The sequence below is a fragment of the Fundulus heteroclitus genome, unplaced genomic scaffold (assembly GCF_011125445.2).
Source record: "Fundulus heteroclitus isolate FHET01 unplaced genomic scaffold, MU-UCD_Fhet_4.1 scaffold_73, whole genome shotgun sequence".
NCBI classification, from domain to species: domain Eukaryota; kingdom Metazoa; phylum Chordata; class Actinopteri; order Cyprinodontiformes; family Fundulidae; genus Fundulus; species Fundulus heteroclitus.
Window position 1 is genome coordinate 534,612 of NW_023397175.1, and position 25,884 is coordinate 560,495.

General features: G+C 41.9%; 1 protein-coding gene across 1 annotated transcript in view; it reads right to left on the reverse strand.

Annotated features, from left to right (window-relative positions):
- Nucleotides 1-21,447: 21,447 nt before the first annotated feature.
- The window catches only part of nlgn4xa (neuroligin 4 X-linked a), a 159,568-nt gene continuing 155,131 nt past the window's right edge, over nucleotides 21,448-25,884 (reverse strand). The window contains exon 6 of the mRNA XM_036134058.1: nucleotides 21,448-23,818. Coding sequence (XP_035989951.1) covers nucleotides 22,924-23,818 — 895 coding nt within the window. The 3' untranslated portion in view covers nucleotides 21,448-22,923. The remainder of the gene's footprint in view (nucleotides 23,819-25,884) is intronic.

Sequence of the window (25,884 nt, forward strand, 5' to 3'; positions counted from 1 at the left end):
TCCACCATGTAAGACCGTGGCTCCTTGCATTTTGCAATTATCTTAGCTGGGGTTCTCCACCTTTTTTCACCATCCAGTTTTATCCTGACGTTCTGTCCTGGTTATAGTGGAGGAAGTGGTTGTGCAGAATGGTGGCGATCATGGAAGAACCGATATGTTGACTTTGTCTGACTGTCTTTTTGACATACCAGATCTTTGTCCACTGGAGCAGCTTGCAGTTTGTTCTCCAGCATATGAAGTGTAGTCCTAATCTCTCTTCCTGTCATAAGTAATGCAGGGCTTACTCCCGTAGCAGCACTCGGGGTTGCTCTGTAGCACATCAGAGCCAAATGGGGGTCGGGCTGCTTCAAGATGTTCTTAGCCGTTTGAACTGCTCGTTCAGCCGCACCGTTCGCTTGAGGGTAGTGGGGACTAGTGGTCGTGTGTATGAATCCATATTCCCTCGTGATATCTTGGAATTCAGTAGACGTGAACTGAGTGCCATTATCACTGACCAGCTCCAGTGGAATCCCCCACCTCACGAACATGCTCTTGAGTCTACTAATGACATCTCGACTTGATATAGAAGACAGGCGAGCTATTTCTATATCTCTGGAATAGTAGTCAGTTACAATGAGATAGTTCCATCTCTCAAACTCGCACAGGTCAGCAGCAATGCACTGCCAGGGTCCCTCTGGTAGAGTCGAAGTCAGGAGAGGTTCGTACCTCTTATTTTCAGTGCAAAATTTACACGATGACACTGACTGTTTAATTTCAGCACTGATGCTTGGCCACCACACGGCCATCTTAGTGCGTGCCCGGCACCGCGTCAGTCCTTGATGTCCTTTATGTAGCTCTGACAGCACCTCAGCCCTCTGTGCAGCAGGAATGACCAGCCGGTCCTGATATAACAACAATCCATCCGTTTCAGAAAGATGTGCTCTTGCAGAATAATAACGATGAAGAGACGGATTCATCACCGTTTTGGGCGGCCATCCATTCTGGATGAATCTTGTAACCTGCTGTAACTCGTGATCATGCTGAGTGGCTTCACGGATCTTGGACAATCTTTGGGATGAGACAGGTGCATTTGCTACAATCGACTCAACATGTGCTTTCACTATATGATCTGTGGTCTCATCGTTCGCGTTTCTCTGCGGCATCCTGGATAGTGTGTCTGCCACCACCAACTGTTTGCCCGGAACATGTTGTGCCTCCACGTTGAACCTTAAAAGGCGCATCAGGAGTCTCTGGCACCTTGGAGGGGCCTTATCCAGGTCGTAAGTATTTATGAGTGGTACAAGCGGTTTGTGGTCCGTTTGCAGAAGGAAACTGTCCATTCCTTGAACATAGCGTGTGAACCGCTCACACGCCCACACACCTGCCAAACACTCTTTTCTCAATCTGAGAGTATCTTCTCTCGGCATCCGACAGCGTACAGGAGCAGAATGCTACTGGCTTTAAGCCGTCATCATGTTCCTGTAGTAAAGCTGCCCCTAAGCCATAGCTGCTTGCATTGGTGCTGATGACCATCTTTCTATTTGCATCATAGTGTGCCAGAGCTGGGGCAGACACGAGCATGGCTTTAACCATGACAAACCCCTTTTCTTGTGTGTTGTCCCATACCCACTTGTTTTCTCTTCTCAACAAGCTGGTGATTGGGTGTAGCTTGGTGGAAAGGCCTGGCAAGAATCTCCCCACGTAATTAATCAGACCCAGAACATGGCAAAGCTCCTCCACATTTGTGGGACTCTTCATCTGTGTGATGGCTTCTACCTTGGTCAGGTCGAGTTTGATCCCCTCGGCACTGATGATGTGACCAAAGTATCGAGTTTCTGATTTGCTTAAATGACACTTTGCTTTGTTCAGCTTTAAACCACTGCTCCTGATGGTCTTCAGAACTGCATTCAGGTGGTTGTCGTGTTCCTCCTTAGTCTGTCCGTAAACAAGATTGTCATCCATGACAACCACCACACCTTCATGGTCCTTAAGCAGTGTGGATAACTGTCTTTCAAAAATTTCTGGAGCTGACGTGATTCCAAATGGCAGTCGTCTGAAGCAGAATCTACTGATAGGGGTTATGAATGTTGTCAGTTTTCTGCTCTTTGCGTCCAGAGGGATCTGCCAAAATCCACAGGAGGCATCTAAGGTGGAAAACACCTTAGCGCCCGCCAGCTTAGGAGCGATGTCTTCCAAAGTTGGTAAGATGTAGCGCTCTCGTTTCACTGCTTTGTTTAAGCGTTTCAGATCCACACATACTCTTACTTGATCTCTGTTTTTCTTTTCGACCGGAACCATCAGGGCGCACCAATCAGTAGGCTCCGTAACCTCTTCTATGATGCCCAAATCTAGCATGCGCTTCAGTTCTGTTTCGACCTTCGCAAGGAGAGGAAATGGGACTCGGCGTGGCGTTGTCAGGCTGTAGGGCTCTGCGTCTGCTTTCAATTCTATTTTAACAGGGTCGCACTTAAGCAGGCCTATTTCTCCAAAGTTGTCCCCTAGGAGGCCTGTGTTTATGTTGTTGATCCTCCTAACCAACCCCATACTCTTAGCAACACTACCTCCCAGCAGGTTGTGAGCATAAGGTCCCTTTATGACAGTAATCCAGAAACGGTATTTCTGGCCCTTAAACTGACTTGCGGCCAGAAACTTGCCTACACAGTGAACTTCACCTCCATGGCTGGTGACCAGTGGCATTTTACTTGCTGTAACCAATCGTGGGCTCTTTGGCAGTCTGTTAAATGCTGCCTGGGACATCACTGTAATGTCGGCTCCTGTGTCGATTTTAAATCTGACCGAACAGCCGTTTACAGGTAACTCTACAAGCCACTCACTTTCTGAAACTGGCTGCTCAATTATGGCTGGCTCAGCGTTAGTTACTGCTCCAAGCAAAAACATGTCATCCTTCTCAGCTGGGTTGTTAGGACCCACTGAGACTTCCTTCAGCATTTTTGTTTTGCAAACTACTTCAAAATGCCCAGTTTTGTTGCATGTCCGGCACTTTTTGTTCTTAGCTGGGCATAGCTGCGTTTTCCCGTGTTGTCTATTACAGCGAGAGCATGTAGGGAGATATTTGGACTCACCCGGCTCAGATTTTCTCCTCCACTGTGCGTCATTATTGCTCTTTTCAGGGTGAAAACGCCGTCTTCCTTGACTCATTCCATCCACAGCATGCTCCAAACGCAAACTCGCACTCTGCATGCTATCTGAATAGCTTGTTCAAGCGTGAGGTGTGCCTCCAGCTGTAGTTTTTGGGAAATCTCTCGGTCCAATATGCCTATCACAATCCTGTCCCGAATTTGTTCATCTTTGGTGCTTCCAAACTCACAGTATTGTGCTAGCTCATATAAGCTTCTGATGAATGCCTCAACAGGTTCCCCGGCTTTCTGCACCCTCTTATGAAAGCAAGCTCTATCATGAATAACGTTGCGTTTAGGCATGAAATGGTCGCTAAATTTCGCCATCACTGTCATGTAGTCCAGCTCGGGATGAGTTTCTTCTGTTTCTTCTTGCCGCTTCTTTTTCATTTTGCCTCTCAAACACGAAAGAATCATAAATAGCCTCTGCCTCTCTTCCCAGGGCGTCAAGGATCGTGCTAACTTGTACTTCCCCGCTCTCCCTGTCCAGCTTTGCTGCTACTCTGAAGCAGTCAAAGCTGCGGCGCCACATCGGCCAGTCCTCCGGGCGGGAGAAGTCAAAGGGTTCTGGCGGTCCAAACTTTGCCATAACTTATTCAGTAGGCGTCCTGTCGGCCACTTCTGACACCATGTCATGAACGGCTGTCTGAAATGAAGAACCTCTCGAGGACCACTTGTGCAGCTGGTCGAACTCAGTTTTTTATTAGCCAGCGTGTTCTTAATAACAACAGGAACTATAACGTATATACGTCAGTCACGACGTACCTACGGAAGCCCAACCGTGCCATATCAGCACAGGGTGATTACAGCCTGACAGGTGCTCCCTATCAGAGCTGTGCTGGAAAGGGAGGAGGCAGGAAGGCTGCATCCTGACAGGCAGCAGCTCTTGGTGGAATAAAGATGGACTCTACAGTTAAAGTGGTGAATTGTCTGTGAATAATACATATGAAAAAGGTTTACTAATAATTCAGCATAGGGGTTGGAGAGACGACACTTCATTGTAGCATATCCTGGATTACACCATTTGTTGTTCATAAACATTGCTACTCTGGGTCTTTAGCTTTTTCCACTCCGCTTCAAATCTCTGTCTGCTAGTATAATAAGAAACCAGGGAAGGAGGAATACACGTTTTGAAAAAGAAGTAAATCAGAATCCAAGTAACAGAGCTACTCCAACATGCTGCTACCTTGAGCAGCCCAATTCAATAGCTGAAATATTAAGTAAAGCCTTTTTTTGTTTCTTTTATTTTATTTTAAAAAGTGCCTTTTGGATGAGTTTAAAAGCATAATTTTCTGTTTGGTTTTACTGACAGATCATTGCTTGTTGTTAAGGGTCGGCAGTAAAACAGTAAGGATTATAGTACATACTGTGGCAAAGCCTTACATCTATTTCCCATAATAGCATGTGTAGAGAAAGAGAGGAGGGCAGCGTCTCTTTCTGATAGAAGCCATAGCATGTAGGACGTGGAGGTCACTGCCAGATGATATTTTGCCCTGCTGTTCTGTCGCTAGATGAAAAAGCAAGGGTGATTTATGGAGGCTGCTGTACGGCAGGCAGCACAGAGAAAAATGTTTTCACTGGCCCCAGCAGACATGGGCAAAATTGGGTTACTTGCAAAATGTAAAGACTCTGTCTCAGACTAACAAATTTAATCATGGTCATCCTCCCCTGCACGTTGTTTTTAATACAGTTGGATTATAGAGGTTTCTCCTCTCTCATTGTGTCTCTGGCAGACACACATGTTGTCCTAGCCAAATGGCTGAAGCACATCACTATGGTCTCTGCATGACATTGGAAATGCTCTGATTACATGTTAAAGCAAACACCATGCTCAATTCCAACAATCTTTTTCAGTATATGAATTAAATACAATTTTATTTATATAGCGCCAATTTATGAAACATGTCATCTCAAGGCACTTTCCAAATAAACCTATTAAACAATAGGTTTATTTGGTTCCTATTTGCAGAATTGCCAAAATAATTTAACTGCCAGTCCAGTCATAATGTTAGGGCCAGAGCTTCATATTCTAACTAGGTGTTCCTAAAGAAGATAAAACAAAAGTGAATTTTAATGTACCACTAAATTGTGCTGCCAAACTCAAACACAACCTCTGGTAGTATGATGGAAGGAGCTGCCTAAGTAAGGAGAAAAAGAAAATCTAGAGTATTTATTTTTACATCTTTTTTCAATTTCAGAAGTTTCTATCAATTTTTCATTATTTGGTATAATGATCTTTTGAAATGTCTGACTTTGGTCAGTGATGTTTAGGCTTTTCTTCCACATGCTTATCACAATAGTTTGGTGGGATGTTGGCCCATTCCTTCATGCAGAACTTGAGTAGCTAGGTTAAGTTTTTAAGCCACTTTACTCTCTCTCTCTCTCTCTCTCTCTCTCTCACACACACACACACGCACACACACACACACACACACACACACACACACACACACACACACACACACACACACACCTTACCTTAACTTCCATTAATTTTCAAACATTTCTATGGCCTTACCCAGACCCTAACCTTTACCAGTATATACCTAACCCAAACCTAAAGCTAACTGGCACCATAGTTCTAAACCTAACCCCTAGCCCAGAAAACGTTGAGAACCAAAAAGAGGTCCTCACCATACTAGTAGAATAAACCACTAATTTTCTCTGGGACTGGGATCAGACTTTGTGATGGTCACTTTAAAACATTGACTTTGTTGTCCTTAACACGCCACTTTGTAACTATTTGGTGATATATTTAGGATCTTTAACTACTTGGAAGACCAATTTATGTCAAAATTGTCCCTGTTTGAGGTCTTCAGATATAGCTTAAATATGTCCACATAATTTTATTTCCTCATGACACCATCTAGTTCATGTAGTGCATTATTGAATAGCCTTTCAGTTCATGTTGATTCAGAATAATGGCACTTTTTGTTTAGCTTCAACCAATACCTTGGTTGAAGGTATTGGGTGTTATTTCTATTCTGAGGTTAATTTACACATTTTGCACCCAAAACACATATCTCTCAGGAACACAAAACCCATCTTGTTTCTTCTCCTTGAACAGTATGAGGGCTAAACATTCAGTTTTTTATGCACTAATAGTTTGAACAATGTTAGGAAGGACCCAAATGCAGAGTGGTATGGTGTCAGGTTTTCAAAAAGAAAAAAAGAAACAGAACTTAAAGTTGGGACAAACAACAGTCAGAGCAACAGGTAACATGATATCAGTGGAAGAAACCTCAGAAAACCAATAACTTAGACTCAGACTTAGACATCTTTATTTGTCATTTTGTATGTACAGAGTGCATACAGAACGATACTTCATTGCATACAGCTTGTAATTAAAAAGTAAACAATTGAAATGTCAACAATGCAGGAAAATTGCAGCAGTCATTAAAAAGTAAACAGTGGAAATGTAAACAATGCAGGAGAAGAGAACAATGAAAACCATCTGTATGTGCAGAAATGATGGTGCAAAAGGCATTTCTGCAAAAAATGCATTTGGAAACTACAAGTTCGACAGCATTTGTAATGCTAGATAGAGATGTAATGATGCAAATGTGCAAAAGTGGTGCAGGGTCCAGTTTAGAGTTCAGCAGTTCAACAGTCTTATGGCAAAAGAGAAAAAGCTTTTGCAGAACCTGGTGGACCTGCAGCAGATGCTGCAGAACCTCTTCCCAGAGGGCAGCAGGGAGAACAGTCCATGGTGGGGTTGTGAGGGGTCCCTGATGATGTTACGGGTTCGGACAGGCAGCGCTGAGATTAAATGTCCTTAATGGAGGGAAGAGGAGCCCCGATGATCCCTTCTGCTGTCCTCACCGCTCTCCTCACGTTCTTCCAGTCGGTGGCATTGCAGTCTCCACACCACACAGAGAGACAGCTGGTCAGAATGCTCTATATGGTGCTTCTGTAGAAGGCCGTGAGGATGGGCGGGGGCAGGTGGGCTCTCCTCATCCTCCACAGGAAGTACAGTCGCTTCTGTGCCCTCTTCACCAGTGACATGGTCTTCACAGACCAGATGTGTCAGGATTTGGGTTTTGTTTTGGCTGTTTGTTAATTTTGATTTATTAGTTAACTCTCCGGCCTTTTAAATCGGTTTTGGGTTCTTTCTTGTTTGGTTTCTATTATAGCTTGTGTTTTGTTTAGTCTTAGGTTTAGGTTCTGTTTTGGTTTATGGAGTAGTTTGTTAAGTCACTTGGCCTGCTCAGTTCACTTCTTTGTATCCAGCCTTTAATCAGTCACTCAGTTCACCTGCCAGCTCACCTCTTAGTCAACACTCCTCTTCTCCAGTCTCCATCCAATCAGTGTCAGTTTTTATCCAGTCACTTCCCTGTTCCTGACAAACTCCACCCATGTCAGTAATTAGTCTTCACTCCTGTTCACCTGCTCACTCCCCTATATAGTCCTGTCACAAACCTCTGCAATCTGCCAGATCAATTCAAACCACATGGTGAGTCTTATCCAGCGTTTTATTTCTGATAGCCCTGTTGATACCGACCCGATTGCCTTTTTGACTCTGAGCCAGCCTGATCCCTAAACCTGATTTTCTTGCCCTGAATGATTGCTTACCTGTTTTTCTGACCTGGACCTGCCTTGTGATATTCTGAGTTTGCCTTATCCTTGTCTGTACTTCTGCCTATTTTGGACTGCCTTTAGTGTACCGGATTTTGGACTGCCCTTTTGATCATTGAGTCTGCCTGTCCCTGTTTTATTATTAAATCCTGTTTTTTGCTTAAAACCTCTCTTGTCTGGCTGAATACTGGGTCTTCTGTCTCTGGACTGTGACAAGGTGAGGTCGTCTGTGATGTGCACCCCCAGGAATTTGGTGCTGTTGACCACCTCCACAGCTCAGCTGTTGATAAGCAGTGGAGCATGGTGGGGCCGTTTCTTCCTGAAGTCAACGATGATCTCCGTCTTCTCCACGTTCAGGATCAGGCTGTTGTCTCTGCACCAGCCCACAAGTTGCTCCACCTCCTCTCTGTAGTCCTGGTCTCTGATCAGGCCCACCACCGTTGTGTCGTCTGCAAACTTCACAATGTGATTGGTGGTGAACCTGGGGACGCAGTCATGAGTCATCAGGGTGAACAGCAGGGGGCTCAGAATGCAGCCCTGAGGGGAGCCCGTGCTGAGGGTGATGATATCAGAGATGTTCTGTTCGACCCGGACTGACTGAGGTTTGTTGGTGAGAAAGTCTAGCAGCCAGTTGCGAAGAGGTGTGCTGAAGCCCAGATGTTCCAGTTTTCCCAATAGGTGCTGTGGGATGATGGTGTTAAACGCTGAACTGAAGTCCAGGAACAGTATTCGCACACACGTGTTCTTCTCCTCCAGGTGTGTCAGGCTCCGATGAAGAGGAGAGGAGATGGCGTCCTCAGTGGAGCGGTTCCATCGGTAGGCAAACTGGAACGGGTCGAGTGTTGGGGGAAGACTGGAGACAATGTGTTCTTTTACCAACCTTTCAAAGCACTTCATCATGATGGGAGTCAGTGCAACAGGCGAGTAGTCATTGAAACAGGTGACTTGAGGTTTCTTCGGCACAGGAATGATGGAGGCAGACTTAAAGCATGCTGGCACTGTGGCTTGGTCCAGCGAGGTGTTAAAAAAGTCTGTGAGAACACCAGCCAGCTGACCTGCACACTCCTTGAGCACCCGCCCAGGTATGTTGTCGGGACCTGGGGCCTTCCACGGGTTGACTCTCCTCAAAGTCTTCCACACGTCAGCGGTGTCAAGGTAGAGCACCTCCTCTTCCTGATGGGGAACAGTTTTCAATTCTGGTGTGCTGTTCAGTGCCTCAAACCTCCCAAAGAAGTTATTTAGTCCATTGAGAAAGTCCGCATCAACTTCACCCACCGGGGGTGAGGGCGTGTTGTATTCAGTGCCTGTATGCCTTTCCACATGCTCCTGGTGTCGCTGGCATTATGGAAAAGCTCCTGGATTTTCTTAGTGTGGTTCCGCTTTGCTAACCTGATGGCACGGTTCAAGTTGGCTCTCGATGTCCTCAGTGCCTCCTTGTCACCAGACTTGAAGGCTGTTCCGTGCTTTTAGCGCTTGACGGACCTCCACAGTAATCCAGGGTCGTTGGTTGGCTTGGGTGGTGATGGTCTTGGTGGTGCTGATGTCCTCAATGCATTTGTTGATGTAGGCTGACACAGTCATGGCGTATTCAATGTTTATCTTGTCGTCATAAGTTGCTGCAGCTTTGAACATGTCCCAGTCAGAGCACTCAAAACAGTCCTGGAGCGCCTACATTGCTCCCTCAGTCCACACCCTCACCTGCCTCACTGTAGGTTTAGCTCTAATCAGCAGGGGCCTGTATGCAGGGAATAGCATCACAGAAAGATGATCTGAAGAGCCCAGGTGGAGGCGGGGGCCTGCCTTGAATGCACTTTTAATATTTGTGTAAACCAGGTCTAGAGCGTTCTCTCCCGAGTTGCAAAATCCACGTGTTGGTAGAACTGAGGGAGAACAGTTTTCATATTTGCCTGGTTAAAATCCCCAGCAATAATGAAAACCCCCTCTGTGTGTGCAGATTGCAGCTCAGAGATAGTCCGATAGAAAACACTCATAGCCTCTTTTGTATTAGCACTCAGAGGAACGTAAACCACTGTGATGATAACAACAGTGAACTCTCTGGGCAGGTACAACGGTCTGCAGGTAACAGTTAGCATCTCGATGTCTAAAGAGCAAAAACTTGTGACTGTTCTAGCATTTTTACACCAGGTGTTATTGGTATAAACGCACAGTCCGCCTTCTTGGGTCTTACCGCTGAGTTCTTTGTTTCTGTCGCCGCAGAAAGTAGCTAGCCCCTCCAGGCTAACGGCGTGGTCCGGGATTGATGAGTTAAGCCATGTCTCGGTCGGGATCAGAGCGCAGCATTCTCTAAACTCCCTCTTTGCAGAAAGTTCGAGTTATAGATGGTACATTTTGTTGTCCTGTGAGCGGACGTTGGACAGCAGGATGGAAGGGAGCGGCAATCTGAAGGGCTTAGCCTTGAGCCTGGCTGCTAACCCCCCGTGACAGCTGCGTTTCTTCGGCCGGCTACACCGCTTTTGCTTGGCCCTCCTTCGGCGTGAGCTGCTCGGTGAGTCTGCGGCGCCGTAGGCCTCTGGGACTCGCTCCCGGAGGACTCCGTAGCCGCGTAAACAGTAGATCGTAGTAGTGGTTATGAGTCCAAAAACACTACATGGCCGTAACTCCAGCAGGCACTGCCGATCGTGTATCAATCGGCTGGGTAGATGAGTAATTTCTAGTGAGTTTGGCGGCATTTTTTATGAAAAATGTCAGCCAGTGGTCGGAGCTGTACGCCTAGCCGCTGTACGCCTAGCCGCTGTACGCCTAGCCGCTGTACGCCTAGCCGCTGTACGCCTAGCCGCTGTACGCCTAGCCGCTGTACGCCTAGCCGCTGTACGCCTAGCCGCTGTACGCCTAGCCGCTGTACGCCTAGCCGCTGTACGCCTAGCCGCTGTACGCCTAGCCGCTGTACGCCTAGCCGCTGTACGCCTAGCCGCTGTACGCCTAGCCGCTGTACGCCTAGCCGCTGTACGCCTAGCCGCTGTACGCCTAGCCGCTGTACGCCTAGCCGCTGTACGCCTAGCCGCTGTACGCCTAGCCGCTGTACGCCTAGCCGCTGTACGCCTAGCCGCTGTACGCCTAGCCGCTGTCCTAGAGTGCAGCCATTTAACGCTCCACAGTATAAATCTTTAGACTGTGGGGATGTGCAGTTAATTAATGACATGGACTTCAGGTGTATGAAACCAAAGGATATGTGGAGCAGCTGAGAAAGAAGCGTAAACAGGGAGACTGAGTAATTTACAGAGTAGGAGCTGAGCAAGCACATATCCAAATTATCAATCAAGGAAAACAGAGATACACCAACAAAAATAAAATAAAAATAAATAAAATTAATAAAGAACATAAAAAAATAACTTAGAAACTGAGGACAAAGCATGAACTAAAGACCTAAGGTAAATTGCAACAAGAAATGATTGAAACACAGGCCCAAAGGAAAATCAAAACTCACACACCCCAGGATTATGTCACCCATGCTTACTTTCAGGATTTTGGAACTTTGACCCAATGCTGAACCTTTGGAGGTGCACAGTTCTCATCCTGATATTTCAAGTGATTTCCTTAGACTTTCCCATGACGCCACACCAGAAAGGGGTGTGCACGTAACTAAAATGTTGTGAAACATTCTCTTAAACTATCTTAGAATGCAATGATATCTTTATTGGGGATTTTTATGTTGTTTGTACGCACGAGTAATCAGGGTGTATAAACTTCTGAAGTTGAACACAGTAAAAAACAAACTCTCTTTATGTTAGTATTAAGCAAATTTAAATATTTTTCTTAATCCTAACTGACCTAGAACAAGAAAAATATGTAATCTGTTTTAATATCAGAAAATGAGAAAAACAGGTTGTTTTTCACAAAATAGATATAAACATCTGAGTAACTAAGTATATTTTACTTCTTTAAAAAAATATTTTTTTTCCATTCCCACCAACTACCACCAACAAAATGGAATGAAACATAAGCAGAAAATCCTCTTTCTTACCTTGAAAGGTGTTATTGGAACTTGGCTTCAGGGATTTGCTCCTATTCAAGCACAAGAGTTTTAAAGAGCTCCAACATGATATTGGCAGATAAGGCCTTACTGAAATTCTGATAAACACAGCGAGCTGCTATTTCATTACACTTTACTTATTCTGTTTGTCTGTTGAACCAATTTATGTCTTGTTGTTAGGTTTGGCTGGAAACTATGCCTGTTAGAATTTTTCTTTCAATCTACACCTGATTGAAATGTGTATTAACAATCAAACTTTAGAAATAAAAGTATTTTAAATCAGGATCAAAATCCATTTTGTTTGGCTATGATTGGGAACAAAGAATTTAACTTTGGTAACAGCACTAAGAGTGTACAGACATTAAGATAACAATTCCTTTATTCTCCCAAAATGGGGAAATTCAGGTGTGACAATGGCAAACACACAGTTACACATGAGTATTGGCAACGAAAAGAGGAAGAAAAAAGGAACAAACTAGTCTAATCAAAATAAGCTCTAAAGAAATGTCAAGAATACAAGAGAAAAAGTAAATACCAGAGCAAATATTGCACAGTGTAAAATATTTAAAAGTGGAAAAGAAGGGGTAGGATAGTGTGTGAGGGTGCTGTTTGCCTGTTGCACCCTGGACATTTTTCGGCACCTTCCTCCTCCCATACAGCCCTGTTTTCCACTTCACCTGATCTCTTCCACCTGCTGCCACTAATCAACCCAATCTCACTACACCTGTCAATCACCATACTTAAGAACTCCTCAGCCAGCCCTTCATCGCTGGAATGTCTTCATTCTTCCCTCGACTGCTGCCTGACAAGCCTCTCATGCCAAGCCTTCGCTCACCTGGTGCTCCAGCCTTCGTTTCATGTCCTTCACCACCTTCCTTGCCGTCTCCCTCGCCGCACGCCAGCTGCACTCTCCCTCCTCGTGCCTCCCTGCTGTTTCACCAGCTCTAGGAACTCTTGCTGCAGTGCTGCTGGGTAACCCGGAGCTTCTGCACTCTCCCTACAGCCCAGAAGGCTACCTGACTCCCGTGCGCCTGCCTTGGCTCCTTCAGGTCCGCCAGCTTCAGTTCCGCCAAGTCTGCCACCTCCTGCCATCATCTCGACCGCTCCAGTCGGGAACTATTCACCGGTCTCCTCCTCCACTATTCATCTCCTTCAATAAACGGCTGAAATTGAAGCTCTCTGTGTGGCTGAATTCGGTTCAAATCAGTTCCTTGACATAGTGTAGCAGCCTCCCGAAGTAACTAAGGCGTGTGCAAGTTACCTTAGCATCTGGGAATGGTGTGAAAAAATTAATGATCAAATCAGAACCTGTGCAACCATTGAAATTATTTAACCAGTTAGGGAGTTTTCTGGAAGCAGCAGAGATTATAAAGTCTGACATCAGCAGGAAAGAAGTTCCTGCAGAAATGCTCTCCAGAGCATCCGGGATGCAGCCATCTGTCACTGAAGGGGCTCCTCATATTCTCATTTGCAAGAAATCTCAGAAAGAGATACTAAATGGACCAAAAGATGTGAAAAATTTAAATTAGGACAGTGAAAGAGGGCAGATCAGATGCAAAGAGACTGGAAAAAAACATCCTAGAGAACAACAACAAAGAACAAGAAAGAATGCACATCTGCAACAAAAACACAATGGAGACACAGTACAAGCACAAATGATACAACAGTGTGGCTTGTGGTCGTTTTAAGTTTCTTCAGGTCGGGCGTTTCTGAGGAGTTTGAGGGCATCTTTGATCTTTGTTTCACAATCAGACTATGATGGGACCACAAATATTTTTAGTTACTAAAAAAAGCAGAGCGCAGCTATTCTTGCCATTTGGATTTATTTCTATTAGAACATTTTACATCTGCAGCTATATTCTTTCCTGCACATGTGGCATTTGTGTCCGAAGCACTTTAGCTGTTCTAATGAATTGTTTCTAAACATGAGTTCAGTAGATGCAGTTGTGGATTCAGAATGCCTGTCTGAAGAGTTCAATCTCAACTGTCTGTTTTTTTCCTAATAAGGAAACTATTTCTCTTAATCTGAGTTTAAAAAAAAAAACAAAGTTCTGTATGCAAATTCATAAAGTATATGTTTAGGGATTAATTAACTTATTAGCAATTGAGCTATTGACAGAAGACATGGACTGGTCATGACACCGCCATAACATATGGCAGGCTTATGTCTTATATGAGACAGCATATTTAACGGCATATATATATATATATATATATATATATATATATATATATATATATATATATATATATATATATATATATATATATATATATATATATATATCTATCCAAACTGCTATTTTTTCTCTCTTGTAAGCAAAGCAATACGACAATAAGTGTAGTACTAGCAGCCCTTTTTTCAGTCAGCTGACAAACACTGTGCAGCAAAAGGTGGTTGTGGGCTACCATGCTTTGCTCTGTTAATCCAGAGAAAATTCAATTTCAAGAAAGCTAAGTTATATTCCTCACTTTTATCAATATAAATAGTCTAACTACTGCCATAATGCAGGTTTTACAAATGCACAAGGTTTTATAGAGTGAAAACATTAATCTGTTTGTCACTGTTTTTGGATGGGCCTATATCGTAGCTTGTTTGACAAGATTTAGCTCAAAACTCTAAGAATCTTACATCTGGAGTAAAAATGGAAAGCCTGTTGTTCATGCCAGGAATCACAGTCAACACTGGGGGCTGAGCATCCCTAAAGGTCAGATTCTAGAATCGCCCCTAGTACTTAAGATGTTTCACAGCAGTGTAGCTCAGTGGTTTCCCACCCTGGTCCTCCAGCACCCCTGTCATGCGTGTTTTTGGTGATCTCCTTGCTGCCATACCACTTACTGAAATTTTTGGTTGATTAAAAGGCTTCTGGAGCACTTGGTGGCATGCAGAGGAGGTCATGCAATCATTTCAAACAGGTGAGCTGGAAAAAGGACATCTAAAACATGCAGTACTTGAGGATCGGGAATCACAGGGGCTGACTACTCTGTCAGTAAGATGTTTGTTGTGTTCATCAAAGAGAGAGCTTGAGGAAAAAAACTGGCTGGTTTTAGTCTTATGTAGCACCGACCAGGAGGTAAATATCTAAATAGTTGTGTGCAGGAAGTGCAGGGTCTGCAGAGGTGTTAGCTGACCTTTTCCTGACCGTAGACCTGTAGAAGAGTTGAATGGAGGGAAGGTAAGCCCAGGTTATCCTCTCTGCAGACCCTAAGTGGATGTCACAATTTGGTCCTGTCATGTTGTGTGGATGTGACAAACCACACAGTGATGGATGAACACAAGACTGACTGAATTATGGCAGTGTATAAACTTTCCAGTAGCTCCTGTGAGAGTGTGTACTTCTTAAGTTGCAGCAGGAAGGAAATTATCTGTTGTTCTCTGGATGTCCACCTTCATCGATACAGTCTTGAGTGGGTTAAGGTTCAGGTGGTTTCAAAACATTCCAAATATTAGAAAGAGATTAAATAGGCAGTTTGATCAGGATTCAGTTGACCAAGTACTCCACTCACACCAACCAATAGCCTCTAACTGCCCAGGACAGTGACGGGTTTATTTGCGTCTGACTTAAAATGCGCCTATAGTCCGTGGGCCAGAATCTGTAGGACTTCTCCTTAAGAACTTTCGTATAAACTGTCAGGGGGCAACTTTCTTCCACCCGGATAAGTTGCTACACATAGCAGTGATTTCAAAACACCAATGTTCCCACAGTTTCACTTGCACATTAATAAGTTATAGCCGATTAAAAAATCAAAACTGTTGCGCTCTGGTCCAAGAGGTCACGTGATTCGATTTTTGCTGCTCAGCCAATCAGATTGCTGTATTGTCAGCTGAGCGAGTTCAACCAGTTTATCATGGCTGTGCCCGTAAAGGGTTGTATGTATTTGTTTCCAGACGAAGAAAGCCCAATAATAGCATTTTCTGGTGCTGGTTGGCAGAGATCTTTATGGCGAGGGAAAAGAAATAGAAGCTGTTTTGCTCATTCGTGACAAATTTACATTTCATATTAAGATGCTTAGTAAACAGTATTGCAGTAGTCATCGTCCCAGTGGCTGGCAGAATATTTAAACTATAATGTATACATACCCCATAAATGGTTTACTGGAAAAATTAAGCAATCAATTGTGTCCTAGATCTTGTTTATAGAATCAGATCACAAAAAAGCATTTACCCAGCCCTGGATAAATTGCGGAATTTCTTATTTATTTTCAGTCAGTCATGACTTTCAATCAGCTTCCAGACTACATTGTCAAAATAACAGCAATGCCTGCTACTGGGAGTCCAACACACATTCATCATTTTAGAAAATGCATGGAGGCAGATGCAATGATGGGGGATTTAGGTGTTCAGCCTGCATAAATCCGTGGCTGCCGTCACCTCTGAGTCCATCATTTACATGGACAACAAGTCATAAAGGCCAAAAATCCTCTGGTCACTGCATAGAGGCAGCTAATAAGAAAAACTATCAAGAAAGCTACATTGAAGACAATATTTTCCAGATGAAAATAGGTTGAGGGGGATTTGTGCTTTGTGCAGGTAATTATTACTTCCTCACTACTTACCTGCTCATATATTGACTGTGGAGATTTCATATTCATCTGTTCAGGGTTCAGCTACCCAGGGAAGGAAATCCAATCAACTGGCTTTGCTGCTGAGGTTTCAACTTGCATTTTAATTTGTTTGAGCACTACAGGAGAGCTTGTCGCTACACCGCCTTCATTGTGGGCTTTGGTGCAGCATTCAGGATGCAAAGACATACCTTACGCTTCTATTTTAAACCTGAGTCCACGCACAACCTTTATCTGTGCCCCCTCCAATTTGGTGAGTTACCTTGTCACTGTGGAGATCGATATGCCTCGGTAACGGCTGCCTGGAGAGCAGCACCTCTTGAATGACAGTTCTGGGTGCAGGGCTGAGTGATGGAGCATTGTTGCCAGCTTAATTAACTTACAGTTGGATCTTCAGTGCTTGCATTTAGCACCCCACCAACATCTTTCTCAGTGCATCACTCCTCTTTCTATCCCCACCTCTACCCTGTTACTTCAACCATAAACAACATGCCAATTAAAACAGGTGCTTGAACATTCCAGCTGCCTTTGTTTACATGCAAGTTTCATGATACATATTCATTCTGCCGTCTATGATATTTTTGCAGAATCATGTTTTGTAGATGAAACAGTGTTTGCCTACAAATGAAAGTTTCCATTATGTCCTAAAGAGATTTTCGTACACAAGCCTTGCTTGTACAGAAGGCTGGCAATGCCAGCTCAGACTGTATAGAGACATCCATTGCGCCTCAGTAACTGCAAATTACCATTAAAGATTTCAATTTTCTCCCTGTCACTTCAGTTTTAAGTCAAAAGCTAATTTGCTTGGCTTGTGGCAAAGGAGATCAATAGATTGATTCGAGAGAATGAAGGGAAGGTCAGGGTAATTTTAAAGAAAGGGTTTTCAGGACTGTTTCATGGAATAAAAGATGAACCTCTGGCCGTCGGAACCATGGAAAAGGTACTCTCCACAGTTAAGCTCTTAAAAGTTGATCCTTGAGCTCACAGAGCACAACAACAACTGGTTAATGCAGAAACAGGCAGAGAAAATATGTTATGCCAGAACCCAAGGCACTTTTAAATGCAGGTGATTGTTTCTAAAGTTTTATATGTTGTATTATCGTATTGATTAATTGATTTTTACCTCAGTCATCACTCTACACTACCTCTCGTCTTTAAAAACGGTCTAAACTATTAAAGTATTTTTTCTATTGATATTTTTAGAGGGAACTCATTATTACCAACTATTTTATGATTTAAAAAATGGATTAAAGAGATTAGTTCGTGTGAGCTAATGTGGACATTTTGTTGTGTCTGTATTAGTAATAAATCCAAATTCAAATTCTTGTAGCTAACCATTAGTCCAGGAGGGGCCTAAACAAAGCTGATTTCTTCCTCTTTAAAAGAACTTTGATCTGATAAACATCATATCAGGTTATGCAAACACTGCTTTATAAATCTCATTATAAAACTTGCATTGGGTTGATATTTACATAGAAGCTAAATATATTCACACAGGAGGTGGTGGTAGTGTGACTGGGTGCCTCATCAATGACCATCCTGTGAAAACTTCACACCAAGAACAGAACATTTAAAGGCAGGTTTAAAATTGACAGCATAGCATCAATTTATACTGCAATGACTTTTTTGCTTTTTATAAGTTTTTAACACTCCTTTACTTTAGTTTCATACAGTTACTGTGACTGGAAATGATTTATATATTTCGTTTTATACCTTTCACACAGAACATTTCCAACTTCCTTTTGTAAGTGATCATTAACTACTCTATGCAAACTAACTTTGCCTGCAAGCCGAATTCCCGTGGTATTTGTGTGTTCACAAACACACAAGAAGCCATATTGTACCATTCACGCTTCAACTGTTTGTGACCGAACCAAAAATGGTTTGGGCCAATCATGTTGCAGTATTATGGTTTAAAGTGGGACAGGTGTGGGAAAGCAAGAGCTGCTGAACCCACAGCCGAACTGAAATAAACATTGCAGTGCAGAAGGACACACGTATAATTGCTGCTATCATGTCTGTTTGGACTGAATCCAAGATTTCATCTTTGAAAGAACAGCAAGAAGAGTCTTGACCAGTGAAACTTGTTATGGTTCCTGATAGCGCTTGCTGCTTTCAATTTCATTTGATACCATGGTTGACCAAAACCAACCTTTAGTAGGCAGGCGCTAGGTTTCACCTGGCCAAATCAGCTCGAAGAGTTCTGCTGAATCATTTCCTCAAACAGATTCAAATGGAGCAGTCCCAGATTGAGAATGTACAGAACATAGACTGCAACACATTATCAATCTGGCTCGCCAGGTTATATTTAAATATCTATTGGAAATTTGACTTCAGTTTAAAGGTTCACAAAATCAGTTTTCTGTAAACCACTATGACATTTTTAGAAACTGAAGTTGTTTTAACATCATAGATGCCTGTTTTACACTTGGCGCCATTTAGCTTCAGCCTAAAGGGCAAGCTAAACTGGAGTTATACTGAAAGAAATTATACATATGAAACAGGCTGACATACATATGCTATGTCAGCAGATGGAGATCAAGTAAAAAATTAAAATCTAATCAAAAGGCAAATGGCAATCATTTGGATCATGGCTAGCGATTAAGCAAAACAATTATTTGCCATTTCCTCTTTACTTAGTTCACAATTTTAAGCTTAAATTGTGAATGTGTGTGTTAATGGTTGAATGACTGTAGTGTAAAGCACTTTGGGGTCGTCAGACTTATATCAGGTAGTGACCCTTGCCAAAGGACATCTGACATACATGGACGTCAGCTTTTTGTGCACAACAGCACAAAACCAGACACGTGATTGCTTCAACAGAAAGCATTTCATTTTCCATCAACAGACAGCACCAATAGCCACAGAAACTCTGTGGCACAGTCCTGAAGTTGTTGGCAAACGGTGTGTGGTTAAGTATGATTGTGCACTCTACCCAGCTGTCTTTACTGATATGTGTGAGAGGCATATTGAGGTCTGTTGCATGCACAAAATTGGGGTCAACAGGTTTTTATGGCCATTGCATGAGGGTATGCTGTGGTATGTTTGTCATCCTACCGCAGAGGTCAGTCACACCTCGCTATATGGTAATTGAAAAAGAGGTCTAGGGCAGACTAGAGAAGGCATCGTAGAAAAGGCCACACAAGTTTTTCCGCACAAAACTCACACACAGTTACATCCACACATGCAAACATGGCACTTGTTCTCTGTACTTTTCGATTCCTGTTTATCATTTTCTTTTTAAAAGAATGAAATCATAAACTCCGTTGTTTGACTATGTTTGTTCCAACATTTATCTAATAATTTAGTAAGTTACATACTGATACATTTGATAAACTTCACATTCGGTTCTAAAAATGATAAATATATTGTTGGATCTGGAAGTAATTTGTATTTATAGCAATTTCTTGGTAACTAATAATAATTATTTGAACATTTAACTAGCCATATGTTTAAAAGAATAACTTTATTGAGGGGTGAAAAAATAAAGTTGATGTGCTTTTAAGCCACCTTTTTTAGATGTCAGATGTGTTTTGGTAATAAGAAAAAAAATTTACAGTAACGTTTGACATAAAAACATTGTGAAATAGTTGCTTGATATTGAACAATTTATGACTGGACCTGGCAGTACAAGATGCATGTCTCTTTGCAGGATATATAGAAGCAGACTCCGATGAAGTCATATTGCTCTCTCCTTTTCCTCTCCTCTTTTTTCACCTTTTCACCCCTTTAGCATCTTGTCTCATCCATTTCTCGTTTTTCCTTTTACCTTCCCGTTTCAGTGTCCATTGAACATGAAATAGTGCCAGAATAAAATCTAATAAAGCTTTTTGCATATATAAATTAAACAGAGCACTATGACGAACGCAGTAATGCTCCACTTGTGAAAGTAAAATCTGTTGGGCTCTTTTTGGCATTAAGACAGAAATTCTTAATGCTACGTTGCCAGACAGGACACTATTATAAAAATTATCTAAAGGCTGAACCTGATACTTCCACAACTCCTGCTTACATGCCAAAAACATTTAGGTATCTGAAAGCTGTCCTTGGAATTTCCAGATTGTGTTGTTAGAAATAAGGCACACCTGTTTTTACCTCCGTTTTTTCCCCCAACATCATCCATTCATTTCCTTCTGCTTGTTTGAGATCAGGGCTCGGGGGTGGTTCAATGAAACAAATTAGGACATTCTTCTCCTCAAGCTCATTATGGTGGATCCTAAGGCATTCTGGGTGTAAAAAAGACTAAAAATCCCGTTCAGTGTGTACATAATCTCCTCCAGTGTGCCCAGGAAACCTCTTGACATCCTGATTAGATGTCCGAAAGCCCAATGACTCCTTTTTATCCGGAAGAGCGACATTTTGACTCCAACCTCTCAGCCTCTCTTTGAGTCTGACCCCAGCAAGCCCTAGAGATGAAGCTCATTTCAGCTGCTTGTGTCCAGCATCTTGGTCTTTTGGCTTTCATTCATATATAAAGACTATAGGTGAGAATTGGGATCATAAACAGATCCACAAATTGAAAGTTTGTTTGAGGAAAGCTAGGTTTCCTTCCCTGGGCCCGCTACTGCCATAATCTGACACTGAATAAGTGAGACAACAGACGAATAGATTTTTGTTTTGGAGAGTTCAGTTATATATGTTATGTTTTGTTGCTGTTGTAAGGTTTTCTGTGGAAGCTATGAATATAGATATTATGTCCCATTTGTACATTTGTGTGTGTGTGTGTGTGTGTGTGTGTGTGTGTCCGTTGTGTCATTCTGGTTGCAAGGCAGTTATGCAGCCGGAGAATCCATCTTGCCAAGATCTAAAATAAAATATATGAAAGAGGTGAGCTTTTTCGGGCAAATTGGTACAGTTTGCAGTTATCCATCTGAGAAGTAAAACAGTTGTTCACTAAAGTAGATAGAAAAGTCAAACCATATTTATAGATAAAGACAACCATGTGTCACTGAAGGCTTTGTGAGTTCAGCGTGTGGTATAGTTTCATGGCATTTTCTTGTGAGCCAGAAAGATTATATTTTGCTCTTGTGTGATCAGAGCTCCGTCTTCCAAATGTTTGTTGTTTCCATTCCAAGGCTTGTGGGAAACTGCACTCTTGAAAGCATTCTTCTCAACTCTTATTATTTTCTACCCACATGAGATACACCTAGTTAATGCCAGCAAACATTCTGTTTCTTTTTTCTTTTGTTTCTTTTTGTTTTGTTTTTTTTAGAAAATACTGTGATATTTTATTAAAAATGTTGCAGAAAAAGTTTATACAGGGGTCCAGCCAGAAATAGGTCTATCATCACTTAAGGCAAAACTGTAAAGAAATAAGACAAACAAAGGATTTTAAAACTACAATAAAAACCCTTGTTAGCTCGACTGGTTTAGGGACCAAATGACAAGAATATATGTTTTTATACAATTTATAAATGCAGCTTAAAAGTTTCTGGATGTAATTATTTTTCTCCTGATATAGTATGCAAAATGGAAAGGGCAATACTGGGTACTTATTTTGCTTTTATAGTAATTAATATTAATATTTACACTCATTCACTTGTTTCTGTAAACCAAAATATCACAAGTCTGGCACAATATTTTACATATTGCTAGCATATGACAATTTGAAATATCTAACATAGATGCCTTTACAAACATATCCAACTAATATTGGTACAAAAACTTACTGCTGTTTTTATTCCTAAAGTATACATTGCTGGTCACATTGTAATCTCAGGCAGAGCTGAGGTTGCAAGACAAAAACAAGCCAAAAAAAAGGAAAGGAAAGGAAAGAATTTCACAAAGAAAAGCAATAGTAGCAGAACAGGATGAGATCCAGTCAGACTAAAAACACTTGGTTAAGCTCTTTTCCGGACCCTCAATGTCTTAAAAAGTGAACATCAAGCAATACACGAGACAATACTGCATATGATGAACTGAAGAACTCGCCACTGATGGGATTGTGTTCGCATTTTGGTCATTCTGACAAAATTAATGAAACACAAGCTGTAGTCAGAAAAATGAAGAACATCATTTTTTTTTCCTTTTTAGTTTTTTTTTTTTTATATATTTACACACAGAGAAACTAAAAGCACAAGGCAAAACAAAAAGAAATGGACCATCCCAGCCAAAAGAAAACCAATAATACAAAGAGCTCTTTGTATTTTCTTTGTTAAATCTTTTAAAAAATGTTTGTTTTTTTAATATATTTGCACGCATAATTATATTCCCTTTTAGTTTTCTTATTTTTTTAATTTAATAATTTTTTTGCAAAGTTTTTATAAATACATATCAGGCTGGGGTGTAGAATTCTGTGCCCAAGTCAGGTGTCTGATGCAGGAACAATTATGAAAAGATGAAGCTTCTTTGTTGCTGTCATCTCAGTTGTCTTGTGTATTCCTGGCTTAAAAGCCTCCATAAAGGCCTTTTCGCCCATTATACGAATGTTAACAGTCATTCCTGGTTGCTTTCTTTTAATTAAAACCGTCTATGAAGCTCTGTTTCAAAAAGAGTTACTAAAGTAACATTCATTCTGAATTTCTTAAGAAGTTAAGGAGCAATGCACCCTTTTTATTCTTTTCAAGAAGGCGTGATAACAAAATATCATCTGCTTAGACTTTAGAATCTGTGCTTTCCACAGTTAATCTCACATGTTTGCTTTGTGTTGGATTCTGGATTTGTCCCCACCCAGCTCAGCTATACCCGTGTTGTTGAGTGGCCGTGGGGCAAATTGGTACTGTTCTGGCTCCCACCAAAAGTGTTGAAGTTGTGCAAAGGCTGCATGCCAGCCAGGGAGTTTGGGATCATTGTGATAGTGCTGGGGGTCATGAGTGGGATGTCATCGGGCGACCGGCGTAGAGTGAGGGTGTAGTCAGGGGGACAAGTGAGCCGCAGCGTGTCGTGGCTCTGCAGGGACTCGCACTCGTGGTGGTGCTCGTGCTCCAGCTGCTGCTGCTTCATCTGTAAGGACATCAGCTCTTCGCTCTGCATGTGTGCCACATCGTTGGCTGTGGACGAAGCATTTGCCGGCGCAGAGTTGCGCTGCGGGGTAGGGATGCGCCGGTTGGATTCGTGTCGCCGTTTGTCTTTCTTGTAGTAGAGGGCTGCAAAGGCGAGGATGTTCAGGAAAAGCAGGGAAGCCCCCACAGCAATGGTGACACTGAGCTCAGTGGAGTAGTCTCGCTTGGTCTCAATCATGACAGTGGATTCCTCAGTAAGGTCTCCACTCTTGCGCTGGTCTTTGGATTGCTTGGTGTTGGCAGAGGGGACTCCGGGGTGGCGTGTGGTGGATGGCCAGTTGTTTTTCCCAGGAAAGCGTTTGGTGTAAGGGTACGGGGTGGTGTCCTGCGGCGGTATCTTTGTGGTGGTGGATACATACTGGAAAAACTCATTTATATTGTGGAGATGTGGAACCAGTTCTAACCAGAATGCAACCTTTGTAGCCCGGTAGTGGTCCCGAACTCTTGGTTTTAGGCCAATGTGAAGGTAGAGCTGGTCTTTGGGATTGTACTTTGTCCAGGCTACTTCTTCAAACCGATTAGGCTTTGTATGGATGAATTTTGTGTCCTGTGGAACTGGTTGGTTTGGATCCCTAGAAGAGATAAAAACAAAAGCAACTTTTCTTAGTACAGGTTTTAATCAAACACTATTTCACTATAGTCCAAAAGATTAATTCACATTCTCTCATCTTCCAACTAAAAGTGTATTATTTGGGATTTTATGCACCAGACAAATGCAATGTAACACATCACATTTGGAAAAAAGTGATGGATGTTCTTTAAAGGGTTCTTAAATCCCCCAGAGCAAACCGACCCCACAGTGACACATGGTGTGGGCAGCCTCATGCTGTGGGTACATTGAAGCTGGTCAGAGTTGATGGGAAGATGATGGAGCTAAATTTCAGGGCATCCTGGTGGAAAACTTGCAAAAAGCTGCACAAGACCTGAGATTAGGGTGGAGGTTTACCTCCTAACAGGACAACCACCCTAATCACACCCCCAGAGCTACAAGTGTGGTTTAGATCACAGCATTTGCATGTGTTACCATGGTCTAGTCAAAGTCTAGACCTAAATCCAAATGAGAATAAGTGGCAAGGCTTTAAAAACATATTTTTATAGATGCTCTCCTTTCAGTCAAACTGAACCTTACCTTTTTTTAAGAAGAATGGATAACAATCTTAGTCTTCAAACCTGGTAGACATACCCGGATACTTGCAGCTGTAACTGCAGCAGAAGGGGGTTCCACAAATTGTTGACTCAAGAGGCCTGAACACATAAACATGCCACACTATCCACTTGTCTAAGACTTGTATCATGTATAATCTTCTTTGTACATCACAATTATGCACAACTCTTTGTTGGACTGTCATGTCAGATCTGTTGGGGTTTGGAGACATGATACTGGGTTTAAAAACTTTTGCAAGGCCCTGTTGTGATGAATCTGAAGATAACCAAACAGAAGCAGCTAACTTGTTAACTGAGCACTAATTTGTGTCAGGTCTAGCTGAGTTATTACCCTGTCTGTTTAAAGGTAATGTGTTTCCAAGTGATTCACTCTCTAAATGTGGCTTTATGGTTGGCAGATTCTGAATTTTGTACTGGTTCCGAGGGAAAAGAAAGTCAAAACATTTCCTTACTTAGATTGTGTTTTTATTGGGTGGCAGGTGTTGTACACCCATGAATAAATCAAAATGCAATAAGAGTGATCAATTTGCTCAATATGACAGTGGATCCATTTCATCCATGTTTCTTACCAAGTGGTTACATATGACTTAAAGCCTTGTTATGTGTAATTTGAAAAATAATAAATAATAATAAATAATAAATAATAATAAATAAAAGATATTCTGCTCTTTGTACAAGCAAGTACAGCAGTACATCTTTAAACATTTAAGTTAATAAAAACAATAAAATCATATATATACTGTAGTTATTGTCATATTCAGCATATTTTAGTACTGAACTAAAATTTTAATTGCGATTAATCGCATAATTTATATAGTTAATTCGAGATTAATCGCAAATTAATTGCATATTTTATCTTGTTATTTCTGAAAGTGTAAAAGCCTATTTGGGCATTTCAATATGCAATTTTACAATAAATGACACTAGTAAAAAATACATGCTTGTACAAAAAATATTTAAATTTTTCATTTTCAAGCACTTTTCAGAATTGGAATGAAAACATTCTGGCGCCATAAAATGATAAACTCTGGCCAATAATTTCTAAATCATCAATTATAACGCCCTGATGTTTACACAATGTGTAAACAAATGTGTAAACAATAAACATTTCATGCGGAAATTGTTTTTGCCTCTTAAACAAAGATAGACATGGTATAAAGCATTTACATATAAAGTAATATAGAGACAAAAAAGACAACAAATGAATAAGCATTAAAGTATGATTGGGTTTCTGCAATATTACCAGAATGTAAAAACTCCTCTTCAGAACCAATCTCTGCTCAAAATGGTGATCTACACCACCAAATCTACTTTCAGCAGTTATCATCAGTTATTGCAACTGTAAACTGCAGAAAATACGAGTAGAGTTGCTCTTCCTACCTTTATTCACTCAGCTCCTATGTCAGTCTAGAGGAGGAAGCACTGCAGCGCATTATGAGGCGGAGGGATATTTCAGCTGGTTATACTCTCTGTG